Source organism: Hemiscyllium ocellatum, unplaced genomic scaffold (genome assembly GCF_020745735.1).
Source record: "Hemiscyllium ocellatum isolate sHemOce1 unplaced genomic scaffold, sHemOce1.pat.X.cur. scaffold_3415_pat_ctg1, whole genome shotgun sequence".
In the NCBI taxonomy this organism is placed as follows: domain Eukaryota; kingdom Metazoa; phylum Chordata; class Chondrichthyes; order Orectolobiformes; family Hemiscylliidae; genus Hemiscyllium; species Hemiscyllium ocellatum.
Genome location: NW_026868412.1, coordinates 25,614 through 47,981, shown reverse-complemented (window position 1 = coordinate 47,981; position 22,368 = coordinate 25,614). Strand labels below are relative to the sequence as shown.

The following is a 22,368-nucleotide window of genomic DNA, read 5'->3' as shown; positions in this document are numbered from 1 at the left end:
CCCCCCGTCTCTCTCACACTGACCTCACACACACTGACCCCTCCCCCCGTCTCTCTCACACACACTGACCTCACACACACTGACCCCTCCCCCCGTCTCTCTCACACACACTGACCCCTCCCCCCGTCTCTCTCACACTGACCTCACACACACTGACCCCTCCCCCCGTCTCTCTCACACTGACCTCACACACACTGACCCCTCCCCCCGTCTCTCTCACACTGACCCCTCACACACACTGACCCCTCCCCCCGTCTCTCTCACACTGACCTCACACACACTGACCCCTCCCCCCGTCTCTCTCACACTGACCTCACACACACTGACCCCTCCCCCCGTCTCTCTCACACTGACCTCACACACACTGACCCCTCCCCCCGTCTCTCTCACACTGACCTCACACACACTGACCCCTCCCCCGTCTCTCTCACACTGACCTCACACACACTGACCCCTCCCCCGTCTCTCTCACACTGACCTCACACACACTGACCCCTCCCCCGTCTCTCTCACACTGACCTCACACACACTGACCCCTCCCCCGTCTCTCTCACACTGACCTCACACACACTGACCCCTCCCCCGTCTCTCTCACACTGACCTCACACACACTGACCCCTCCCCCGTCTCACACACACTGACCCCTCCCCCCGTCTCTCTCACACTGACCTCACACACACTGACCCCTCCCCCCGTCTCACACACACTGACCCCTCCCCCCGTCTCTCTCACACTGACCTCACACACACTGACCCCTCCCCTGTCTCACACACACTGACCCCTCCCCCCGTCTCTCTCACACTGACCTCACACACTCTGACCCCTCCCCCCGTCTCTCTCACACTGACCCCTCCCCCCGTCTCTCTCACACTGACCTCACACACTGACCCCTCCCCGTCTCTCTCACACTGACCTCACACACTGACCCCTCCCCCCGTCTCTCTCACACTGACCTCACACACTCTGACCCCTCCCCCCGTCTCTCACACACTGACCCCTCCCCCCGTCTCTCTCACACTGACCTCACACACTGACCCCTCCCCGTCTCTCTCACACTGACCTCACACACTGACCCCTCCCCCCGTCTCTCTCACACTGACCTCACACACTGACCCCTCCCCCCGTCTCTCTCACACTGACCTCACACACTCTGACCCCTCCCCCGTCTCTCTCACACTGACCCCTCCCCCGTCTCTCTCACACTGACCCCTCCCCCCGTCTCACACACTGACCTCACACACACTGACCCCTCCCCCGTCTCTCTCACACTGACCTCACACACACTGACCCCTCCCCCGTCTCTCTCACACTGACCCCTCCCCCCGTCTCTCTCACACTGACCCCTCCCCCCGTCTCACACACACTGACCTCACACGCTCTGACCCCTCCCCCGTCTCTCTCACACTGACCTCACACACACTGACCCCTCCCCCCGTCTCTCTCACACTGACCTCACACACACTGACCCCTCCCCCGTCTCTCACACACACTGACCCCTCCCCCCGTCTCTCTCACACTGACCTCACACACACTGACCCCTCCCCCCGTCTCTCTCACACACACTGACCCCTCCCCCCGTCTCTCTCACACTGACCTCACACACACTGACCCCTCCCCCGTCTCTCTCACACTGACCCCTCCCCCGTCTCTCTCACACTGACCCCTCCCCCCGTCTCACACACACTGACCTCACACACTCTGACCCCTCCCCCCGTCTCTCTCACACTGACCTCACACACACTGACCCCTCCCCCCGTCTCTCTCACACTGACCTCACACACTCTGACCCCTCCCCCGTCTCTCTCACACTGACCCCACACACTGACCCCTCCCCGTCTCTCTCACACTGACCTCACACACACTGACCCCTCCCCCGTCTCTCTCACACTGACCTCACACACACTGACCCCTCCCCCGTCTCTCTCACACTGACCTCACACACACTGACCCCTCCCCCGTGTCTCTCACACTGACCTCACACACACTGACCTCACACACACTGACCCCTCCCCCTCCCCCACCCAGACTGACCCCTCCCCCTCTCACACACAAAGAAAGCTGCCCCTCCCCCCACAAAGCAGAATTATAAGATGTAGTTTATTTACAACTTTTTTTTTAAGAAAATAGGATGCTTCGAATATAAACCCTTTTAAAAAACTCTGTGTGACATTTTTTCTTAAGAATCCAGACAGTCTCTTACACTGGTGAGAAAAGGTGGGTTTTTTGCAAGTCTGCCATGCCTGATTAACTGTATTTCCTCTCGCTCTCTCTCGCTGAATGTAATTGTCAGACCGGTCGATCTCTGCGGAATGCTGCTGAACTCAGTCTGCGTTACGCTGGAACCCGCTTCCTCGCCCGTCCTCGCTGGCTGTGGGACGGCAGGGAAGGGTGGGGGGGGGGTGGGGGGGGGAACGACACACACAGCAGAGTGTGCAACAGTTGCTCCCTGCCGGCTCAGTGTCTGTCTGGGTGTGTCTGGATGGGTGAGAGAGTGTGCCGTTCCCGAATTCCCAGGGTCGAGATGTCGGAGGCAGCAGCCCCGCGTCTCCACCTCGCGCTCTCGCTGTCTGTCTGTGTCTCTCTCTCCCCCTCTCGGTGTCTGTCTGGCCGCCACACACTCAGTCGCTGTCAGACCCGACTGCAGACGACCCTTTCCGTTTCCTCTTCGGTTTGGGTTTCGCATCCTCCTCTTCCTGCAGGGAGTGGGGAGAGGGAGAGCATCGACAGTGAGCCGGGTTCGGGGGGGAAGGTTAGGAAATCCCCGCGGGGAGTGGTGGGTTTCAGTTGGACAGTAGGGCCCTGGGGAGTGATGTTCAACAGACCGACTGACCGACCCAGGGGGTCAGGAACAGAAAGTTGTGTCACAGGTCAACAGGGTGGTAAAGGTGGCATGCTTACCTTCAGATGTGCCAGGGTTGGACTCAGAAGGCACACAACACCATGGTCTGTAAGGGCAACAGGTTTGTGTAACAGAGCGCTGCCCCTTAGCCAGGGCAGTTCAACCCCACCACAGTTTGCCTGGCAAAGCAGCAGCACTCAGTGTGTGACATAAAAGCACATAAACCTGTTGGAGTATGCCCTGGTGATGGGGACCTTCCCAGCTCCTTGTTGGGATCACTGGAGCGCAGGAGCTGGGATGTTGTTTTGCACCTGTACAGGACATTGGTGAGGCCACTTTTGGAGTTGAGTTCTGGTCACCCATCATTAAATTGGAGAGGGCGCAGAAAAAAAGATTTCCCAGGACTTTGGGGGGGGGGGGGGGGCTTGAGTTCTCAGGAGAGGGGTTTATGAAACCACGAGGGGCATAAGTAAAGGTGAACAGCAAAGGTCTTCTCCCCTGGGTGGGAGAGTCCAAAACGAGAGGGTATAATTTTAAGGTGAGAGAAGATGGATTGAAGGAGACAGAGGGGCAACTTTCCGCACACACAGGGTGCTCTGAGCTGCCAGGGGAAGTGATGGATTCAGGAATCTGTTCCAGCAGCTGTACAGGAGAATAAGAAAGGTCTCTGCGGGCGGAATGGGAGTAGTTTACTTTGGGGAAACTGGGCGGACGGTGTGACGTACCGTCCCACTGCTCGACGAGGAGTCCTCATCGTTGCCGACAGGTTGGGAGGTGTTTTTCCGGTTCCTGGGGCTGGATGCTGCTGTCTTGCGGCGGCTCCGGGAGGGTTTGGAGGAATCTTCGTAATCGTCAGCCAGCGCGAAGAGGTCACTGAACCTGTGGGAATGGGGACGGGTCAGTGCACCGTCACGGGGCCCCAGTCTGTGTCTGAACGCATCAGGCAGGCAGCCCTGACTCCCGCTCGGTAACCCATCCCCACAGCCTATCCGACCATCAACAAGGCTCCAGTCAGGAGGGGGAGGGAATACTCTTCTACTTGCCCTGGATGGGGGCAAACTACAGCAACTCTTGAGTAGCTCAACACCGTCCCGGGACAGAGCAGCCCCCGCTTGATTGGCACCTCACCCACGAATCTCTCCTCCCTACCCCCCTCCCGGTGTTCAGTAGCAGCAGTGGGTACTATCTATAACATATACTGCTCATTAGACAGCACCTCCCAAGTGTGGGCGCACTGGCATCGCAAAGAACAGGGCAGCATGAGAACAGCAGCCCCTGCAAGCGCCCCTCTGAGCTGGAAATATATCACCGTCCCTTCACTGCTGCTGGGGCAGAACCCTGGAATCCCCTCCCTAACGGCACTGTGGGTCAACCTGCAGCGATTCAGTAAGGCAGGAAACACTGGGCCCAGTCCCCACGCTCGGCCACTTAACAGAGAAACCCCACAGCCACCAAACCCCCGCCACGCCCAGGAATGGGCTAGCAGACCCAAGGGGCTGAATAGCCTGCCAGGGAGCAGAGAAGCTGCTGTGCTGCATGTCGTTCCTCCCCGGCAACCAGCGAAGCTCCGAGTTACCCGGCAACGTCTCTAACTGCAACCCCCTCCCCCATATCTCCTCCACTCGGGGGCGGGGCCACAGGGCACCCCTCCCACCCCCACAAACCCCAGGGACTCACTTCATCTTGTGTGCCTCATCACAGCTGGCCTGCACGTGCTGAAGGGCCTGCAGGATTGGGGTCTGGGTAAAAACTACAGGTGGGGACAAGGGGGTGGGAGAAAGAGACAGTGAGAAACAACACGGTTAATACGGCTGGGATGGTCCATTCACTGTACCCCACCTCCCACTCCCATTTTCCCCCACCCACTACGCGCGCACACAGCGCGACACAGAGCGCGCCACACACACACAGCGCCACACAGAGAGAGAGAGACATACACAGTGCGACACACACAAACAGCATCACACACACACCCAAACAGACAGCAACACACACACACACACACAGCAGGTTATAGTCCAACAGGTTTAATTGGAAGCACAGTTGCTATCGGAGCTAGTGCTTCCAAATAAACCATTTGGACTATAACCTGGTGTTGTGTGATTTTTAACTTTGTACACCCCAGTCCAACACCGGCATCTCCAAATCTCACACACACACACACACACACCACTCTCTCCTGCTCTCTCATCTCCTTGGAGCCCTATGGGCTGGTGCTGTGGAACTCTGGCTCCGTAAATCTTTCCTTCCATCCACCCCTAAGCCCGGTGTTTTGGGTGGGTTGGTCTGTCTCTGCCTGTGGGTGGAGATGGGGTGAGGAGCTCGAATGAGCTGAGCTGGATATCGACAGTTCATTACCGTTTACTTCGGATCCGAAACAACTGATTTATGATGAACCTGTTCAGAGATGGAATTGCACAGGTGTGGAGCAGGTGGGATTCCAGCCTAGGCTGCCTGGTCCACAGGCAGGGACACTACCACTGCACCACAAGCGTTTCCTTCTTAACCTATTAGTCACCATTGTCTAAGGACAAAATCTCCTTGGAGAACGTGTGGACTGCAGATGTTGGAGATCAGAGCTGAAAAGGTGTTGCTGGGAAAGGCCTGAAAGGCTCTGGCCCTAAACGTTGAATTTCCTGCTCCTTGGATGCTGCCTGACCTGCTGCGCTTTTCCAGCAACACATTTTCAGCTCACCACGGTCTAACCAGCCCACAGGGTGATGGGTGGTGATTTAACCAGAGGGTGAGGGGAGAGGTTGAGGTGCTGGTAAAGTCCCAGCCGCTGGGGGAAATCAAACCCGCATCGTCAGCCTTGCACTGCCCTGCAAACCAACCGTCCAGCCAACTGAGCTAAACCCACACAGGCACCTCGAGCAAGTGGGAATTGAACCTGGGTCCTCCTGGTCCACGGGGGTGGGGTACGGACGCTACCAGTGCACCACAAGAGGGCCCCCACTGAAAGACGGTAGCCTTTTGGCTACACGTACCTGGGGTCAGGTGCTGGAAGTGAAGCTGACTCCATCAGACAGGGAGACGGAGGACAGTGCACGCTTTAATTAATGCTGTGTGGTGACCCTGGGCCTGATCAATTAGGGCTTGTGCCCCAGTGGGGGCACACACTTACCCAGCATCCCCTTGGCCCCCTCACCCTCCCCAATGTATCTCTGTGAGTAACAGACGCCATCTCCCCCCTGGCTGGATTGGAGGGGGGGGGGGGGCGTACCCTTCCTCCCTGACATCTCCAACCCTTCCCCAGGCTCAGACGCCTCACCGTCCCCACCCCCCGACACGTCTCTCCTTCACGCAGTCTCGGGCCCGCCCCCAGCCCGACTTCGAGTGGGGACTCCTTCCTGTCGTGATCCCTCCCTCGTCACAACCAGCACCTTGCGTTTTCACGCGGAGGGAACAGGTGGAGATGGAGGTGACCGGGCGCACGGTCTGACCAAGGGGGTGGTGCAGTGTGGACACCACCCCCTACACCTCCCCAACCCAGGGAGCTCCCCGGTCAGCCCTGCCAGACTGCGGTGGCGGCTCCCTCAGCTGCCCGGGTGAATGGGGCAGTGTTGGCACTCACAGTTCTGTTTGGTGGGCAGCAGGCAGAGGCGTAGGTTGGCGAGGTGTTCCAGGATCTGTTCCAGGGTGAGCTGGGCCAACTTGCTGCTGGAGCTGCGTAAGCTGCAGAGAGAGAGAAAGGAACAACGTGAAAATCACAGGGTGGGAACCAGCCACTGGCTGTATTCTACATGCGGGGTCCATCCCCGCCGCCCACAAGACGATACAGAGGCACTCGACACAGGACTGGAGAGCAATGGATCACCAAGTTGGCACTACGACAAGGGGCGGCCTACAGCGAGAGGCTGAGTAAACCGGGCCTACGACACGGGGCCCTACAGTGAGAGGCTGAGTAAACCGGGCCTACAGCAAGAGGCTGAGTAAACCGGGCCTACGACACGGGGCCCTACAGTGAGAGGCTGAGTAAACCGGGCCTACAGCGAGAGGCTGAGTAAACCGGGCCTACGACACGGGGCCCTACAGCGAGAGGCTGAGTAAACCGGGCCTACAACACAGGGCCCTACAGCGAGAGACATGTAGGAATTTGGATCTTTGGGACTGTTTGTCACAGAGAGCTGTGGGGGCAACTCTTCGTGTATATTTAAGGCTGAGATAGAGAGAGATTCTTGATCAATTGGGGGCTACGGGGAAAGTGGATCCTACCAAAAGATGGAGCAGGATCGAGGGGCCGAATGGCCTGGTCCTATCCCTGACTGTTTTATTGAGGACCCAGGAGGAGAAATCTCTTCAGACGGTTGCGAGTTGTATGAGTTCCCGACCCCAGATGGCTGCGGATGTCTGGGCTTTGATTAAACTGCAGGCTGGCTCCAGGGGAAAGGTGGATTCGATGCCCAGGGTGAGCAGGCAGGTCGGGTGGAGTGGTCTCTGACTGGTGCTGCACAGTCAGAGGCACTTCTCATTTATCTCAAGAGGGTTGTAATATAAAAGCACTGTTGTGCTACTGAGACTTTATAAAGCTCTGGTTAGGCCCCATTTGGAGTACTGTGTCCAGTTTTGGTCCCCACACCTCAGGAAGGACATACTGGCACTGGAGCGTGTCCAGTGGAGATTCACACGGATGATCCCTGGAATGGCAGGTCTAACATACAAGGAACGGCTGAGGATCCTGGGATTGTATTCGTTGGAGTTTAGAAGATTAAGGGGAGACTTAATAGAAACTTACAAGATAATACATGGCTTGGAAAGGGTGGACGCTAGGAAATTGTTTACATTAGGCGAGGAGACTAGGACCCATGGACACAGCCTGAGAATGAGAGGGGGTCAATTCAGAACAGAAATGCGGAGACATTTCTTCAGCCAGAGAGTGGTGGGCCTGTGGAATTCATTTCCACAGAGTGCAGTGGTGGCCGGGACGCTAAATGTCTTCAAGGCAGAGATTGATAGATTCTTGTTGTCACGAGGAATTAAGGGCTACGGGGAGAATGCGGGTAAGTGGAATTGAAATGCCCATCAGCCATGATTGAATGGCGGAGTGGACTCGATGGGCCGAATGGCCTTACTTCCACTCCTATGTCTTAGGCCTACTCAAAAGGCCTCAAATGGGGGATGATCTATCCCTCAGAACACAGACATAATCGTCTGAAAATGGAGAATCTCAGCAGGGGATTCCGGTGGTGTTGGTGGAGGGAGAGGGGGAGGGGGTAAGGTGGTCAGTGTGCCCTGGGCTGGACAGGAGTGGTACTGCAGCTCCGTGCCTGCCCGCAGGGCTGGCGGTGTCCAGCAGAGGGCAGGCCCGTCCTGCCTCCCTCCACAGTGGAGCAGGAAGCTGGAGACAGCTGTCGTGTCTGAGCAGAGAAACTGCGGCGATGGTTCAAAACCCTCCCCCCCCCCCCCCCAAGCCAACAGCTGCACCGACTCCCAATCACACAGCAGTCAGTCTCCCCTGTACAGCAGCGTGACAGGGGGAAGGCACTCCCCTCAAAGACGAAGGGCTCATACCCTCTTGGCTGCAATGCTAGTCCAAGGGCTGCAAGTTCCCACTGCAGCACCAGGCCTGCCCTGGTAGGTACCCTGACTTCGACTGAGGAGTGAGCTAGCAGAGTACAGGCCGTTCAGGAGAAAGTGAGGGCTGCAGATGCTGGGGATCAGAGCTGAAAAATGTGTTGCTGGAAAAGCGCAGCAGGTCAGGCAGCATCCAAGGAGTGGGAGAATCGACATTTCGGGCATGAGCCCTTCTTCAGGAAGGGCTTATGCCTGAAACGTCGATTCTCCTGCTAGATTCCTGATGAAGGGCTTATGCCTGAAATGTCGATTCTCCTGTTCCTTGGATGCTGCCTGACCTGCTGCGCTTTTCCAGCAACACATTTTCAGTACAGGCCACTCAGCCCATCTAGCCTCCCCTAACATCTCCGACAGCAGTGACCTGAACACAGTCTTTCCTGCCGACCCCCTTGAGTTATTCTCCATTGCCTCGGGGAGCCTGCCCCTGCTGGTGAGGGGAGAGAGGGGGGACCTGGTTAGTGAGCAGCCACCTTTGTTCAGCCAGCAGGACATACTCCAACCACAGCACAAACAAACCATCTCTGACTGAGCTCCTTTCAAGGGAAGCTCGACAACGTAAGCATCGCAGTAACCCAGTGGGAGTCAGGGACTCGAGAAAACCAGCATCGAGCTCAGGACGGTTCGGTACCTTTAAGGGGACGCCCTGGTAAGGGGTGCCTGTACCTTTAAGGGGACACTCCACAAACACCCACTCCCTCGTCCCCCTGACGCTCAGTCACAGCAGTGTACACCATCTCCCAGACGCACTGCAGCAACTCACCAAGGGTCCCGAGAGAGCACCTTCCAAACCCAACGCTGCTATCATCTCCAAAGACTAGGACAGCAGACAGATCTGAACACCAACCCCTGCAAAGTGCCCTCGGGACCCCCCCACTCCGACACCATCCTGACTCAGAGACACCTCACCGTTCCTCCAGGGTCACTGGGTCAAAAGCCCGTCCCCGCAAACAGCAGTGTGTCCATTCCCTGGTCACTGTCCACCCAGAAGGTTCACTTGATAAATCCCTGGGATGAGTGAGCGAAGGTGAGGTCTGGACGGTCTGGAGCTGAACAAGTGAATTAAAGCCCACAGAAAAGCTGATGGGACGTGGGCAGACCTGAACGCGGGGCCCATAGTTTGTAAACAAGGGGGTGCCTGTTGAGGACAGAGACTGGGCAAGACTGATCTCCCGGAGGGTGGAGTGTCTTCGGAATTCAAAGCTGAGAGTGCTAAACAGTCCAGCATTTTTAAAGGGGCAGGCAGATTGGTTATTAATAACCAGGGATTATCGGGGGTGGGGAATAGTGCAGGAAGCTATGGTCAGATCTGCAGTGAACGTACTGGTGAGGACAGCAGGCTCCCAGGGCTGAATGACCACCTCTAGCTCACTGAGTATGGGTGAGGGCACAGCACCCAGACAGCAGGGTCTCCAACCTCACACCCCCACCTCCACCCTCTCTGCCAGGGGCGGAATGGCACAGAGCCACCCTGACTGGTACCCCCCGTTGCTGCCCCTCACCTCTGGCGTTTTCGGGGTAGGCTGTTGTTCTTGATGAGCAGGGCCTTGATCTGCTCGGCCAGTGTGTCATCGTACTTCATGGACCACTGCCGCAGGATGCTGGTGGTGAAGTGGTCATCAGGGTGGCATGGGCGACTCATCACCATCTTCACCATCTCCTCAGTGGGCCTGCCCGCGGACGGGGGGGGGAGAAACAGACAGTCTCACTAATCCCACAACAGCACAGGGGGAGGCCTTTCCACCAGCCAGCGCTGACCCCTCCGACAGCGCGGCGCTCCCTCAGCGCTGACCCCTCCGACAGCGCGGCGCTCCCTCAGCGCTGACCCCTCCGACAGCGCGGCGCTCCCTCAGCGCTGACCCCTCCGACAGCGCGGCGCTCCCTCAGCGCTGACCCCTCCGACAGCGCGGCGCTCCCTCAGCGCTGACCCCTCCGACAGCGCGGCGCTCCCTCAGCGCTGACCCCTCCGACAGCGCGGCGCTCCCTCAGCGCTGACCCCTCCGACAGCGCGGCGCTCCCTCAGCGCTGACCCCTCCGACAGCGCGGCGCTCCCTCAGCACTGACCCTGCGACAGTGCGGCGCTCCCTCAGCACTGACCCCTCCGACAGCGCGGCGCTCCCTCAGCACTGACCCTGCGACAGTGCGGCGCTCCCTCAGCACTGACCCTGCGACAGTGCGGCACTCTGTGACCCTGAGAGCCCTGTCCTCCCTCCCTGAGGTGAGAGCCAGCCTGTAACGGGCAGTGGAAACCAGCCAAACTGAGAGGCACACTTACTTCTCTCTCCGGAGCTGCAGCAGTAAACACGACAGGGCCTCAGGGTGCTCTGGAAGGGAAGGGACGAGACTGGGATCAACTACAGCACCCTGTCATTCAGATCCCACACAGACATCCCGGCCCAGTGCACCCTGACAGCTTGGGGGGGGGGGGGGGGGGGGGCGAACAGGAAGTGGGGCAGAAATGGTAGGATACTGAGGGGGAGGGGGGGAAACAGCAGGGCAGTGAGGGGGAGGGGGGAACAGCAGGGCAGTGAGGGGGAGGGGGGAACAGCAGGGCAGTGAGGGGGAGGGGGGGGAACAGCAGGGCAGTGAGGGGGAGGGGGGGGAACAGCAGGGCAGTGAGGGGGAGGGGGGAACAGCAGGGCAGTGAGGGGGAGGGGGGAACAGCAGGGCAGTGAGGGGGAGGGGGGAACAGCAGGGCAGTGAGGGGGAGGGGGGAACAGCAGGGCAGTGAGGGGGAGGGGGGGGAAACAGCAGGACAGTGAGGGGGAGGGGGGGGAACAGCAGGGCAGTGAGGGGGAGGGGGGAACAGCAGGGCAGTGAGGGGGAGGGGGGAACAGCAGGGCAGTGAGGGGGAGGGGGGGAACAGCAGGGCAGTGAGGGGGAGGGGGGAACAGCAGGGCAGTGAGGGGGAGGGGGGGAACAGCAGGGCAGTGAGGGGGAGGGGGGAACAGCAGGGCAGTGAGGGGGAGGGGGGAACAGCAGGGCAGTGAGGGGGAGGGGGGAACAGCAGGGCAGTGAGGGGGAGGGGGGGAACAGCAGGGCAGTGAGGGGGAGGGGGGAACAGCAGGGCAGTGAGGGGGAGGGGGGAACAGCAGGGCAGTGAGGGGGAGGGGGGGAACAGCAGGGCAGTGAGGGGGAGGGGGGGAACAGCAGGGCAGTGAGGGGGAGGGGGGAACAGCAGGGCAGTGAGGGGGAGGGGGGGAACACCAGGGCAGTGAGGGGGAGGGGGGGGAACAGCAGGGCAGTGAGGGGGAGGGGGGGAACAGCAGGGCAGTGAGGGGGAGGGGGGGAACAGCAGGGCAGTGAGGGGGAGGGGGGGAACAGCAGGGCAGTGAGGGGGAGGGGGGGAACACCAGGGCAGTGAGGGGGAGGGGGGGAACAGCAGGGCAGTGAGGGGGAGGGGGGGAACAGCAGGGCAGTGAGGGGGAATGGGGAACAGCAGGGCAGTGAGGGGGAATGGGGAACAGCAGGGCAGTGAGGGGGAATGGGGAACAGCAGGGCAGTGAGGGGGAATGGGGAACAGCAGGGCAGTGAGGGGGAGGGGGGGAACAGCAGGGTAGTGAGGGGGAGGGGGCGGGGGAATGGCTGGATGAGAAGCAGCCTCACGCTCCCCGAGGGGCTGCAGCTCGGCCCGGTCCGCTCTCAGTGCGTGTGTGTGTGTGTACCTTTATATTTGACGTGTTGGAGGATGGGGATCACCAGCTCCAGGGGAATGCTGTGAGCAAGGAACAGCTGCCAGGTACAGTACTGCTCAAAGGTCTCCCAATCCAGGCTCTGAACTGGGGAGCAAGCAGGTAACAGCTCAGGGTCAGTACGGGGGAACACCACCCACACAGACACACCTCTCTTCTCCTCCTCCTCCTCCTCTTTCCTCCCCCCTCACCCCCCCCCACACACACACACCCCACCCCCCCGAACCAAGACAATACAGAGAGCAGCCTGATTCCCCTGCTCTATCAACTGTGAGTCCCAGGGTGGTCAGTGGGGATGGGGGGGGGTTGGGCTTTCACAGCCACCAGTCCTTAGGTTTCGCCAGCTGGTCTGAGCCATTCTGAAGGGGGAAGGGGCACCTCTCCTTGCCGCCCCAGTAGGTGAGTGCCCAGGCATCGAACCCAGGAAGGTGAGGCCCAGCTCCTTGGGTAAACAAGGAAGCAGGGTCTCCTCCAGGTCACACTGCTGGGGGCTGCTGTCATTAACACGGGTCTCCAAATACCCCCTCCATTCACTCCTTGCTTCCAAAAGGGAGAAAGTGCTATTCAGTTTGGTATAATACTGCTCCGGGCTGGGCGAAGACACACGGTGGTTGGAGGGAGCGGGAGTGCTGAGCTCAGACCGGAACCTCCCAGCTCGATTCTCAGGAACGTTGCCAAAGTCATGGCCGACCTGATAAAGGGGAGGATGCAGAATGATCCTGCCAGGGGCAAGTGAGGAGCCAACATTTAATAGAACAATTACATCCAGAAAGCACTCTGAGCTGGGGCTGTCAAAGGGTTCCTGTGGTCAGCGACGCCACTGATTAAATTATACGCTGTAATTCACTCCCAGACACCCATTAGGCAGATCCTCTCATAGCCAGAGCTGACAGATCACTGCTTCCCCAGAGCAGCCATCAATCTGCAGGGAACTGCGGCTGTAATTAAAGAGAGAGACAAGGGGGGAGACAGACAGACAGAGAGACAGACAGACAGAGAGACAGACAGACAGAGAGACAGACAGACAGAGAGACAGACAGACAGAGAGACAGACAGACAGAGAGACAGACAGAGAGACAGACAGACAGAGAGACAGAGAGAGAGACAGACAGAGAGAGAGACAGACAGAGAGAGAGACAGACAGACAGAGAGACACAGACAGACAGAGAGACACAGAGAGGGGGAGAGAGACAGAGAGACAGACAGACAGAGAGAGAGAGAGAGAGAGACAGAGAGAGGGGGAGAGAGAGAGACAGACAGAGAGATGGTGGGTGGGGGAGGGAGGGAGACCCACAGACAGGAAGGGGCACAGACAGACAGAGGAAATGAGGTAGACAGAGCAAGGTGGGGAATGGAGAGAGTCAGAAGGAGATGAGATGGAGTGCGAGACAGAGAGAGACGCAAGAGGCTGAAACATAGGGTGTGTGGCAGGTTAGGCGCTACCTCAATTCAAGTGTAACGCATTTCGGTTCTGACGTAAACTGCCAGAATGAATCGCACAGGAGTCTAACAGGAAGGTTGGAGAAGGGTCAGGACTCTGGGATTACAGCTGGTACTCATCCTGAGCAAAGGGAGAGCTCCAGGAGATTCCACAGGGACCGGAGTGGTGCCGGGCTCGGGAGAGCCGGTATCTGTCTGGCAGGCTTGGCCGGGGATGTGTGGGTGAAGTGAGATTGCATTGAAATGTGCGCAGGGGGGCAGCTCGGGCCTGCTTTGATCACACATACACCGAGTCTGCAATTCAGAGCACACCTTCTCCACGTACCTGCAACGTGCGCACATTCAAAACGCAATGCAGACCCGCATTTATATAGCGACGGGGAGCACTCAAAAGCACTGCACAGCTTAACAATGCACATTCTACAACCCCCCCCAACACCAGTGTGGGTAAAATACAGCAAGATCCCACAAAGAAACATGCCTGCTTTCCGAGATGTCCAGTTGACTTGGCACACCGGCCCACCTTCCGATATCACCAAGATGTCAAACTTGGGAGGTTTCAGGGCGCTACCAAAATGCTTGGCTACCAACTGAATATTTCTCAGAGTCATGGCCGTGGGGTCTTTCAGCTCCGGAATAACACTGCACCAACATTAACCAGGCTGATCCCAGGGAACAACGGGCCGTCAGCGAGTCTCAGAGATGTACAGCACAGAAACAGACCCTTCGGCCCAACCCGTCCACGCTGACCCAGATATCCCAACCCAATCCAGTCCCACCTGCCAGCACCCGGCCCATATCCCTCCAAACCCTTCCTATTCACATATCCATCCAGATACCTCTTAAATGTTGTAATTGTACCAGCCTCCACCACTTCCTCTGGCAGCTCATTCCATACACGTACCACCCTCTGGGTGAAAAAGTTGCCCCTTGGATCTCTTTCATTTCTTTCCCCTCTCACCCTAAACCTATGCCCCTCTAGTTTAGATTAGATTAGACTTACAGTGTGGAAACAGGCCCTTCGGCCCAACAAGTCCACACCGACCCGCCGAAGCGCAACCCACCCATACCCCTACATTTACCCCTTACCTAACACTACGGGCAATTTAGCATGGCCAATTCACCTGACCCGCACATCTTTGGACTGTGGGAGGAAACCGGAGCACCCGGAGGAAACCCACGCAGACACGGGGAGAACGTGCAAACTCCACACAGTCGCCTGAGTCGGGAATTGAACCCAGGTCTACAGGCGCTGTGAGGCAGCAGGGCTAACCACTGTGCCACCGTGCCGCCACGGACTGGATTCCCCCACCCCAGGGAAAAGACTTTGTCTATTTATCCTATTCCATGCCCCTCATAATTTTGCAAACCTCTATAAGGTCACCCCTCAGCCTCCGACGCTCCAGGGAAAACAGCCCCAGCCTGTTCAGCCTCTCCCTGTAGCTCAGATCCTCCAACCCTGGCAACATCCTTGTAAATCTTTTCTGAACCCTTTCAAGTTTCACAACACCCTTCCTGTAGGACAGTTATTTCATCTAAGGAGTGATTGGCAAGTTTGGGTTTGCACAGACTAGAGTTCAGAAGAATCCCTACAGAATGGAAGCAGGCCATTCGGCCCATAAAGTCCATACCAACCCTCTGAACACCATCCCACCGAGACCCTACCCTTTACCCTGTCTCTGTAACCTGCATTCCCCATGGCCAATCCACCCTAACCTGCACATCCCTGGGCACTGTGGGACAATTTCCCATGGCCAACCCACCCTAACCTGCACATCCCTGGGCACTATGGGACAATTTCCCATGGCCAACCCACCCTAACCTGCACATCCCTGGGCACTGTGGGACAATTTCCCATGGCCAACCCACCCTAACCTGCACATCCCTGGGCACTATGGGACAATTTCCCACGGCCAATCCACCCTAACCTGCACATCCCTGGGCACTGTGGGACAATTTCCCATGGCCAATCCACCCTAACCTGCACATCCCTGGGCACTGTGGGACAATTTCCCATGGCCAACCCACCCTAACCTGCACATCCCTGGGCACTATGGGACAATTTCCCATGGCCAACCCACCCTAACCTGCACATCCCTGGGCACTATGGGACAATTTCCCATGGCCAATCCACCCTAACCTGCACATCCCTGGGCACTATGGGACAATTGCCCATGGCCAATCCACCCTAACCTACACACCTTTTGACTGGAGAGCACTTGTCGCCCAAAGGTGGAATCAAACCCAGGTCCCTGGCGCTGAGAGGCAGGAGTGTTAACCACTGAGCCAGTGCACGCGGGTGGTGATGGGGGGATTTAACGGAGATGTAGAAAATGCTGAGGAGGATTGAGGAGTTGTACAGATATTTCCCCCTTGTAGAGCAGTTTTGAACAGGAGGGTACAGATGCAGAGCGAGAGGAGCTAAGAGGGGAAATGGCTTCCCACAGAGGGTTGGGAATCTGTGGAATTGTTTGTCCCCACAGTGCAGCGGAGGCGGAATCCATCGACTGATTCAAGGAGCCAATGCGTTTCTGTACAGCAGCCACGGGCTGCAGGCTGAAAGGGCTGAACTGCCTACTCTGATCCCAACCTCTCTCGGACTTGCAGAAGCAAATATTTCACTTCCCCTCCCCAGCTCGGTCTGTGGCACCCTCCTACAACCAGCAGAGCGTCACTCAGGAGCTGGCAAAGGTCAGACAGCTGTTTAAGACGGCGATGATTTATCAGGGTCACAGAGCAGTTGGTCAGTGACTGGCCTCAGCTCACCTTCACCCAAATTAAAGCCATGACATTCCCGCTGACGGGGAGCCACACTGACGTTAGCAATCACCTGGTAAAGAGGCTGCTTCAAGGTGAGCTAACGTTCACGTGCTCTCCTCCGCCTTCAGCAGGCTGTCATCAATTAACCAAAGTGCTTTGTGCTTGGCCCAGGGGGGGTCAGGTAAGAACAATCAACGCCCTCCCCCGCCCCACCCCCCACACTCGAGAGATTCATCGCCAGGAAGGTGGGCTGTGCTTTGCTTCAGGGAGAAAGTGTGAGCCCTTCTTCAGGATTTCCAGAAGGGCTCATGCCTGAAACCTCGACTCTCCTGCTCCTCGGATGCTGCCAGACGTGCTGCGCTTTTCCAGCAACACATTGTCAGCTGTACTTTGCTTCATACATCCATTCATAAAAGGGACATGGGTATGACTGGCATATTCTGCCCGTCGCTAACTACCCTTTGAGGGGGTCAGGGGTGAGCCACTGCTGTGGGTTTTCCCCCCAATGCCCTTGGGGAGGGAATTCCAGGATTCTAACCCAGCGACAGTAAAGAATCAGCCAATATATTTTGGAGTCAGGACGGTGAGTGGCTCGGAGGGGAACCTGCAGGGGGTGGTGTTCCCATGGATCTGCTGGCCTTGTCCTTCCCGATGGAAGCTGTCCTGGGTTTGGAAGCAGCTGTCTGAGGAGCCTTGGTCGAGTTGCTGCAGTGCACCTTGTAGCCGGTACACTCTGCTGCTACCGAGCGTCGGTGATGCATGTGGGTGTGGTGCTCATCAAGCAGGGGCTTGTGGGAAGCCAGAGTGTTATTGGGGCTGCCCCCAGCCAGGGCAAATGGGGAGCATTCCATCACACCCCTGACCTGGGCCTTGGAGATGGTGGACAGGCTTTGGGGAGTCAGGAAGGGAATGACTTGCTGCAGGATTCCCAACGTCTGACCTGTTCTTGTAGCCACTGGGTTTGTGGGGTGAGCCCAGTTGAGTTTCTGGTCAATGGTAACCCCCAGGAAGTTGACAGTGGGGGATTCCGTGATGGTAACGCCATTGAATGTCAAGAGGCAGAGGTTAGATTGTCTCTCATTGGAGATGGGTCATTGTCTGGCATTTATAGTGAGAGTGTTACTTGACCCTTGTCAGCCCAGCCCAGGTCTTGCTGCATTTGGACACGGACTGCTTCAGTATGAGGGGTGAATGGTGCTGAATATCATTCAATCATCCCCACCTCTGACCTTCTGATGGAGGGAAGGTCAGCGACGAAGCAGCTGAAGATGGTTGGGCTGAGGACACTACCCTGAGGGACTCCTGCAGAGGTGTCCTGGAGTGGAGAGGACTGACCTCCACCAACCACAACCACCTTCCTGTGTGCCAGGTAGGACTCTAAACAGCGGAGGACTGGTTCCAGTTTGGTTAGGACATTTGGCTGAATCTGGCCTGTATGTCAAGGGCTGTCCCTCTCCGGTCTGGAATTCCGCTCTTCTGTCTATGTTTGAACCAAGGCTGGAATGGGCCTGCGAGGAACCTAACCTGGGTGTCAGCGACAGCACTGCTGATGGTTGAGCCTAGACTAGTGAGCTGGTCATTGGCTGGCTCCCATCTGTGCTGCCTTGGGAATCCTGAACACTGGTGGATAGATCCCAATGATGGCGGTCTGACTGAAAGCCTGGGGAAGAGATGAAGCAAGCTTTCAGCCATGCCTTCAGTGCTCCTGTCACAACACACAGCCTGGGCAGTGTCCAATGCTCCCAGCCATTTCCTGACGTCACGTGGAGTGAACGGACTTGGCCGAAAGCTGGGGGTCTCTGGAGGAGATGGATCAGCCACTCACCCTTCACTGAAGACTGTTGCATATCCTTCAGCCTTATCTTTTGCCCTGATGTGCAGCTTCCGCATCACTCAGGATGGGGATATTTGTGGAGCCTTTTCCTCCAGTGAGCTGTTTAATTTTCCACCATCATTCCTGACTGGATGTGGCACGGCTGCAGAGCTAAGATCTGATCCATTGGCTGCAGGGTTGTTTTGCTCTGTCTATCACTCGCTGTTTATGCTTTTTGGTACGCAATTAGTCCTGTTTGATAGATTCACCAGGTTGCCACCTCATGTTTAGGTATGTGTGGTGCCCTCCTGCACTCTCCATAGAACCAGGGTTGATCCCCTGACTTGAGGTATTGGTTGAGTGGGAGATATGCCGGGCTGTGAGGGTACAGATTGTGCTGGAGTACAAATCTGCTGCTGCTGATTGCCCTCAGTGCCTCATGGATGCCCAGTCTTGAGTTGCTGGATCCGTTCGAAGTCTACTGTGGTCACACGGAGTCAGAGAAAGTGACCTTGCAAGGGGTTGTAAACGATTACTTTGAGGAAAAGCAGTGGTGTTTGTAGATCTTCCACTGTCAGCTAAACTGAGGCCTGACATTATTCAGGCAGGCATGTTATTCGAGAACAGGCTGGCCGTGTTCCCACTGCAGTTGCACAGTGAGAGGGCTGGTGACCGATAACAAGGGGGTGGATGTGGTAAGGGTCTCTCTGCTCTTGTGGAGAACTCAGGAACACAAAGACAGCTTTCAAAACACTCAGACAGAGGAGGAGCGCTCCCTCAAGAAGGTCAGGCAACTGTCACCCTCTCACGTCGTGAAGGCAATGCTGGGGCAGGCTCACTGAATAGTTCGAGGGTGGAGGGGGATCGAGTCCCATGCCAAACGGGAGGGGGCCGGGGAGAGGGGGAAATGTGAACAGCCCTGACCCTCTGATCATGTCACCTTACTGAGCGCCCTCAGCCTTCCTGTTCACTTTAAACCTGCCCCAAGGACACTGGGTAATTCCTCCCAACGCTCAGCAATCCAGCCAGTATCATCACTTCCACACACACCGCCCGACATACTGCAGCTCCCTACAGCCCTGCCTCACTCCAACCTACAGCCCCTCCCCGGCCCTGTCGCACCCCCCTCCGTCCCCTCCCTGTCCCTGTTTCCGCCCCCCCAGCCCCTCCCCATCCCTGTCGCCCCCCCCGCCCTCCGTCCCCGTCGCCCCCCCCGCCCTTGTCACCCCCTCCAGCCCCTCCCCATCCTTGTCACCCCCTCCAGCCCCTCCCCATCCCTGTCACCTCCTCCACCCCCTCCTTACGTCTCCTCTCACCTTCCATCTCTCTCCTTGTTACGTCTCAATGGCAAGTTGCATCTGTATAGCGCCTGTGTGGGAAGAGACCTGCCCCCCTGCCTACCCACGCACAACACTGAAAATCAAACCTGCCCAAACCATACCGCAAACACCCAGAATGCCTCAGCATTGACCAAACAAGCTGGCAAGAGAAACCCGACATGAGCGCGGTCACTCGCAGACCAGGGAATACACTGTCCGAGACAAGCGAACAATCAGCTTCCTGGACCTGATCCAGGGCAGTCTCATAAACCAGCGATGTCAAAGCACACACAGAGGTTCCAGAATATCTCACTCACCCGAGAGAGAGAGAGAGAGACAACGGAAACATCTCACTGCCAGGGAAAAGGGACATTCTCTCACACCCTGGAATCCCCCGATCCCATTAATACTGGCAGGGTGCTCCATTGCATCCACATTCAGGACATCCTTCTGACAACTGCTCTGCGATTAGCACCATTGCAACTGGATTACTTGATTGTCAAGACTACTGCATCTTCCCTATTTTCTATGAGCATCATTGTGCAATATTCCCATTAAAAACTGGCTCGATTCCCTGCTCAGGAGGAGAACCCCATGATCTGCCTGTACAGACTGCCAGTTCCGCATCTGCCGGGCCAAGTTGTCTCCCAGTGATATCGCTGGTGGTACACAGCTTGCCAACCTTACCCGGTCTGGCTTGGGTGGCCTCTGCTAGTTTTTCACACAGGGACTGTAGACACTGGTAACCAGAGTCGAGATTAGAGCAGTGCTGGAAAAGCGCAGCAGTTCAGGCAGCATCCGAGGGGCAGGAAAATCAACGTTTTGAGCAAAAGCCCTTCATCAGGGAATAGAGGCGTAACGCCGATTTTCCTGCTCCTCGGATGCTGCCTGAACTGCTGCGCTTTTCCAGCACCACTCTAATCTAGAATCTAATTTCTCAGACAGCCTGGTAGGAGCACTGTCCCTCCAGCTGTGACCCTGAGACACACCAGGTCACACAGGCTTGGGCACAAAGGCAGCGTGTAGGGAAGGGAGAAAGGGATGAGAGGTTGAGGGAGAGTTCCAGAACCTGGGATCCAGGCAGGTGTAAACCCAGCCGTCAATGGCCAAGTAACAGAAGCTGGGGAGGTGCAGATGACAGAAGGCAGGAAACATTCACTGAGTCTAGATTAGAGTGGTGCTGGAAAAGCACAGCATGAAAATCAGGCAAAACATACACAACCCATCTTTCCCAGACAGCCCCCAACTTCGTAGAGAGCGTGCCCCAGCCAGCTGGAAATCTGGAACAACAGGAGTTTCAGAAGGACATTGGCAGAGCGATCAGAGCATCAGAACAGGCGCAGGTCAGACCTGCATGGGGGGGGTATCTCAGGGCTTTGGTGGACTGGGGAGACGTGAGGACGATCTGAGAGACAGCAGGCCAGGCTGGGGGAGAGTGCAGCACTGTCTCAGGACTGCACGATAGCTCAATGGGAGCTCCTTCCAGCTCACTACTGGCACGTCAGGTCAATAACAACACAGAGGGGAAGGATGGCACACTTACTCAGGATGTTGAGGACAGAATCCTTGCGAAACATCACCAGGTTCCCCATCATTATGTGGCACACCAACTCCTGCAGCTGGAAGACAAACCAGGGACATCACTAGCCGTTCCACACCTCCAGGTCCCTCCCGAACCCCTCACACCAGGACATCTGGCACATCTCTTTGATCACACACAACTCCCAGCAGCCCAATATCCCTCCCCGGTAACTGGTTACCCTGAAGCAACAGAAGAGGAGGCTGATCAGCCCCTCAATACTGCCATTCTATCCTCGCTGAAACAGAGTGTGTGTGCTGGAGAAAGCCAGCAGGTCTGGCAGCATCTGCAGAGAGAGAAACGGAGTTAAGGTTTCAAGGGCAGCCTGACTTGGCTCTGTGGTGCAGAGAGCTGCAACATCCACACTCGTCTGCCTTAACAAGATCCTCTCCTCTACCCGCCTGGCTTTCAACCAGAAAACTAGAGCAACTGAAGGTGGCCATTCAGCCCATCAAGCCTGCTCTGCGATACGGCAAGATTACAGCGGGTCTGATACAGCTTACAGCTCTCACTGTCCTGCCTTTTCCCACAAGGATTCGGTTCCCTTCCTGATGAAAACTCTCTCTCTGCCTTGACTATGCTTACTGAGGCAGTCCTGATAACTCTCGCCCACGTATAAGGTACAATCAAGATCACCCCCACCATCCCCCGCTCGGATTTCAGGGTGATGCGACCACAATCACTGCTTTGTCGGGGGTCAGAAACTGAAACAATCCAACAGCAGCAGCTCACTGCGATGATTCCAGCCATGTGGAAAAACCGCATCCAAACTCCCCAAACCGCCAAGGCATGCAGCCTGACCAACCCAGTAACAAGCACGGCCCCCCCCCCCACCCACGTCAAGGTGGGGCCTGCACATTTGCAGCGATGGACAGAGATTGGACAAACCAGGAAGGTCAACCTCAGAACGGAGGTGACCAAGGGCAGGGGCGATCACGGCAGAGATGTATCACATTGGGGGAAATTCAAGCAGGGTAGAGGAAGAAACATTTGCCGCTCTGGAGGGAGGGATCAACAGCCTGATTTACAGTGAGGGGAATCAAAATCCCCTAGCCATAGTGCCCAGGGATGTACAGGTTAGGGTGGGTTGGCCATGGGAAATTGTCCCATAGTGCCCAGGGATGTGCAGGTTAGGGTGGATTGGCCGTGGGAAATTGTCCCATAGTGTCCAGGGATGTGCAGGTTAGGGTGGATTGGCCATGGGAAATTGTCCCATAGTGTCCAGGGATGTGCAGGTTAGGGTGGATTGGCCGTGGGAAATTGTCCCATAGTGTCCAGGGATGTGCAGGTTAGGGTGGATTGGCCATGGGAAATTGTCCCATAGTGTCCAGGGATGTGCAGGTTAGGGTGGGTTG

At 57.0% G+C, this 22,368-nt stretch overlaps 1 protein-coding gene across 1 annotated transcript in view; it reads right to left on the bottom strand.

Moving 5' to 3' along the window:
- Positions 1-2,083: 2,083 nt before the first annotated feature.
- Positions 2,084-22,368, bottom strand: part of LOC132813165 (integrator complex subunit 3-like) — a gene marked incomplete at its 5' end in the record, with an annotated part of 44,859 nt that continues 24,574 nt past the window's right edge. The window contains 8 exons of the mRNA XM_060823088.1: positions 2,084-2,693; positions 3,565-3,718; positions 4,517-4,589; positions 6,414-6,514; positions 9,913-10,080; positions 10,686-10,734; positions 12,076-12,189; positions 20,978-21,053. Coding sequence (XP_060679071.1) covers positions 2,619-2,693; positions 3,565-3,718; positions 4,517-4,589; positions 6,414-6,514; positions 9,913-10,080; positions 10,686-10,734; positions 12,076-12,189; positions 20,978-21,053 — 810 coding nt within the window. The remainder of the gene's footprint in view (positions 2,694-3,564; positions 3,719-4,516; positions 4,590-6,413; positions 6,515-9,912; positions 10,081-10,685; positions 10,735-12,075; positions 12,190-20,977; positions 21,054-22,368) is intronic.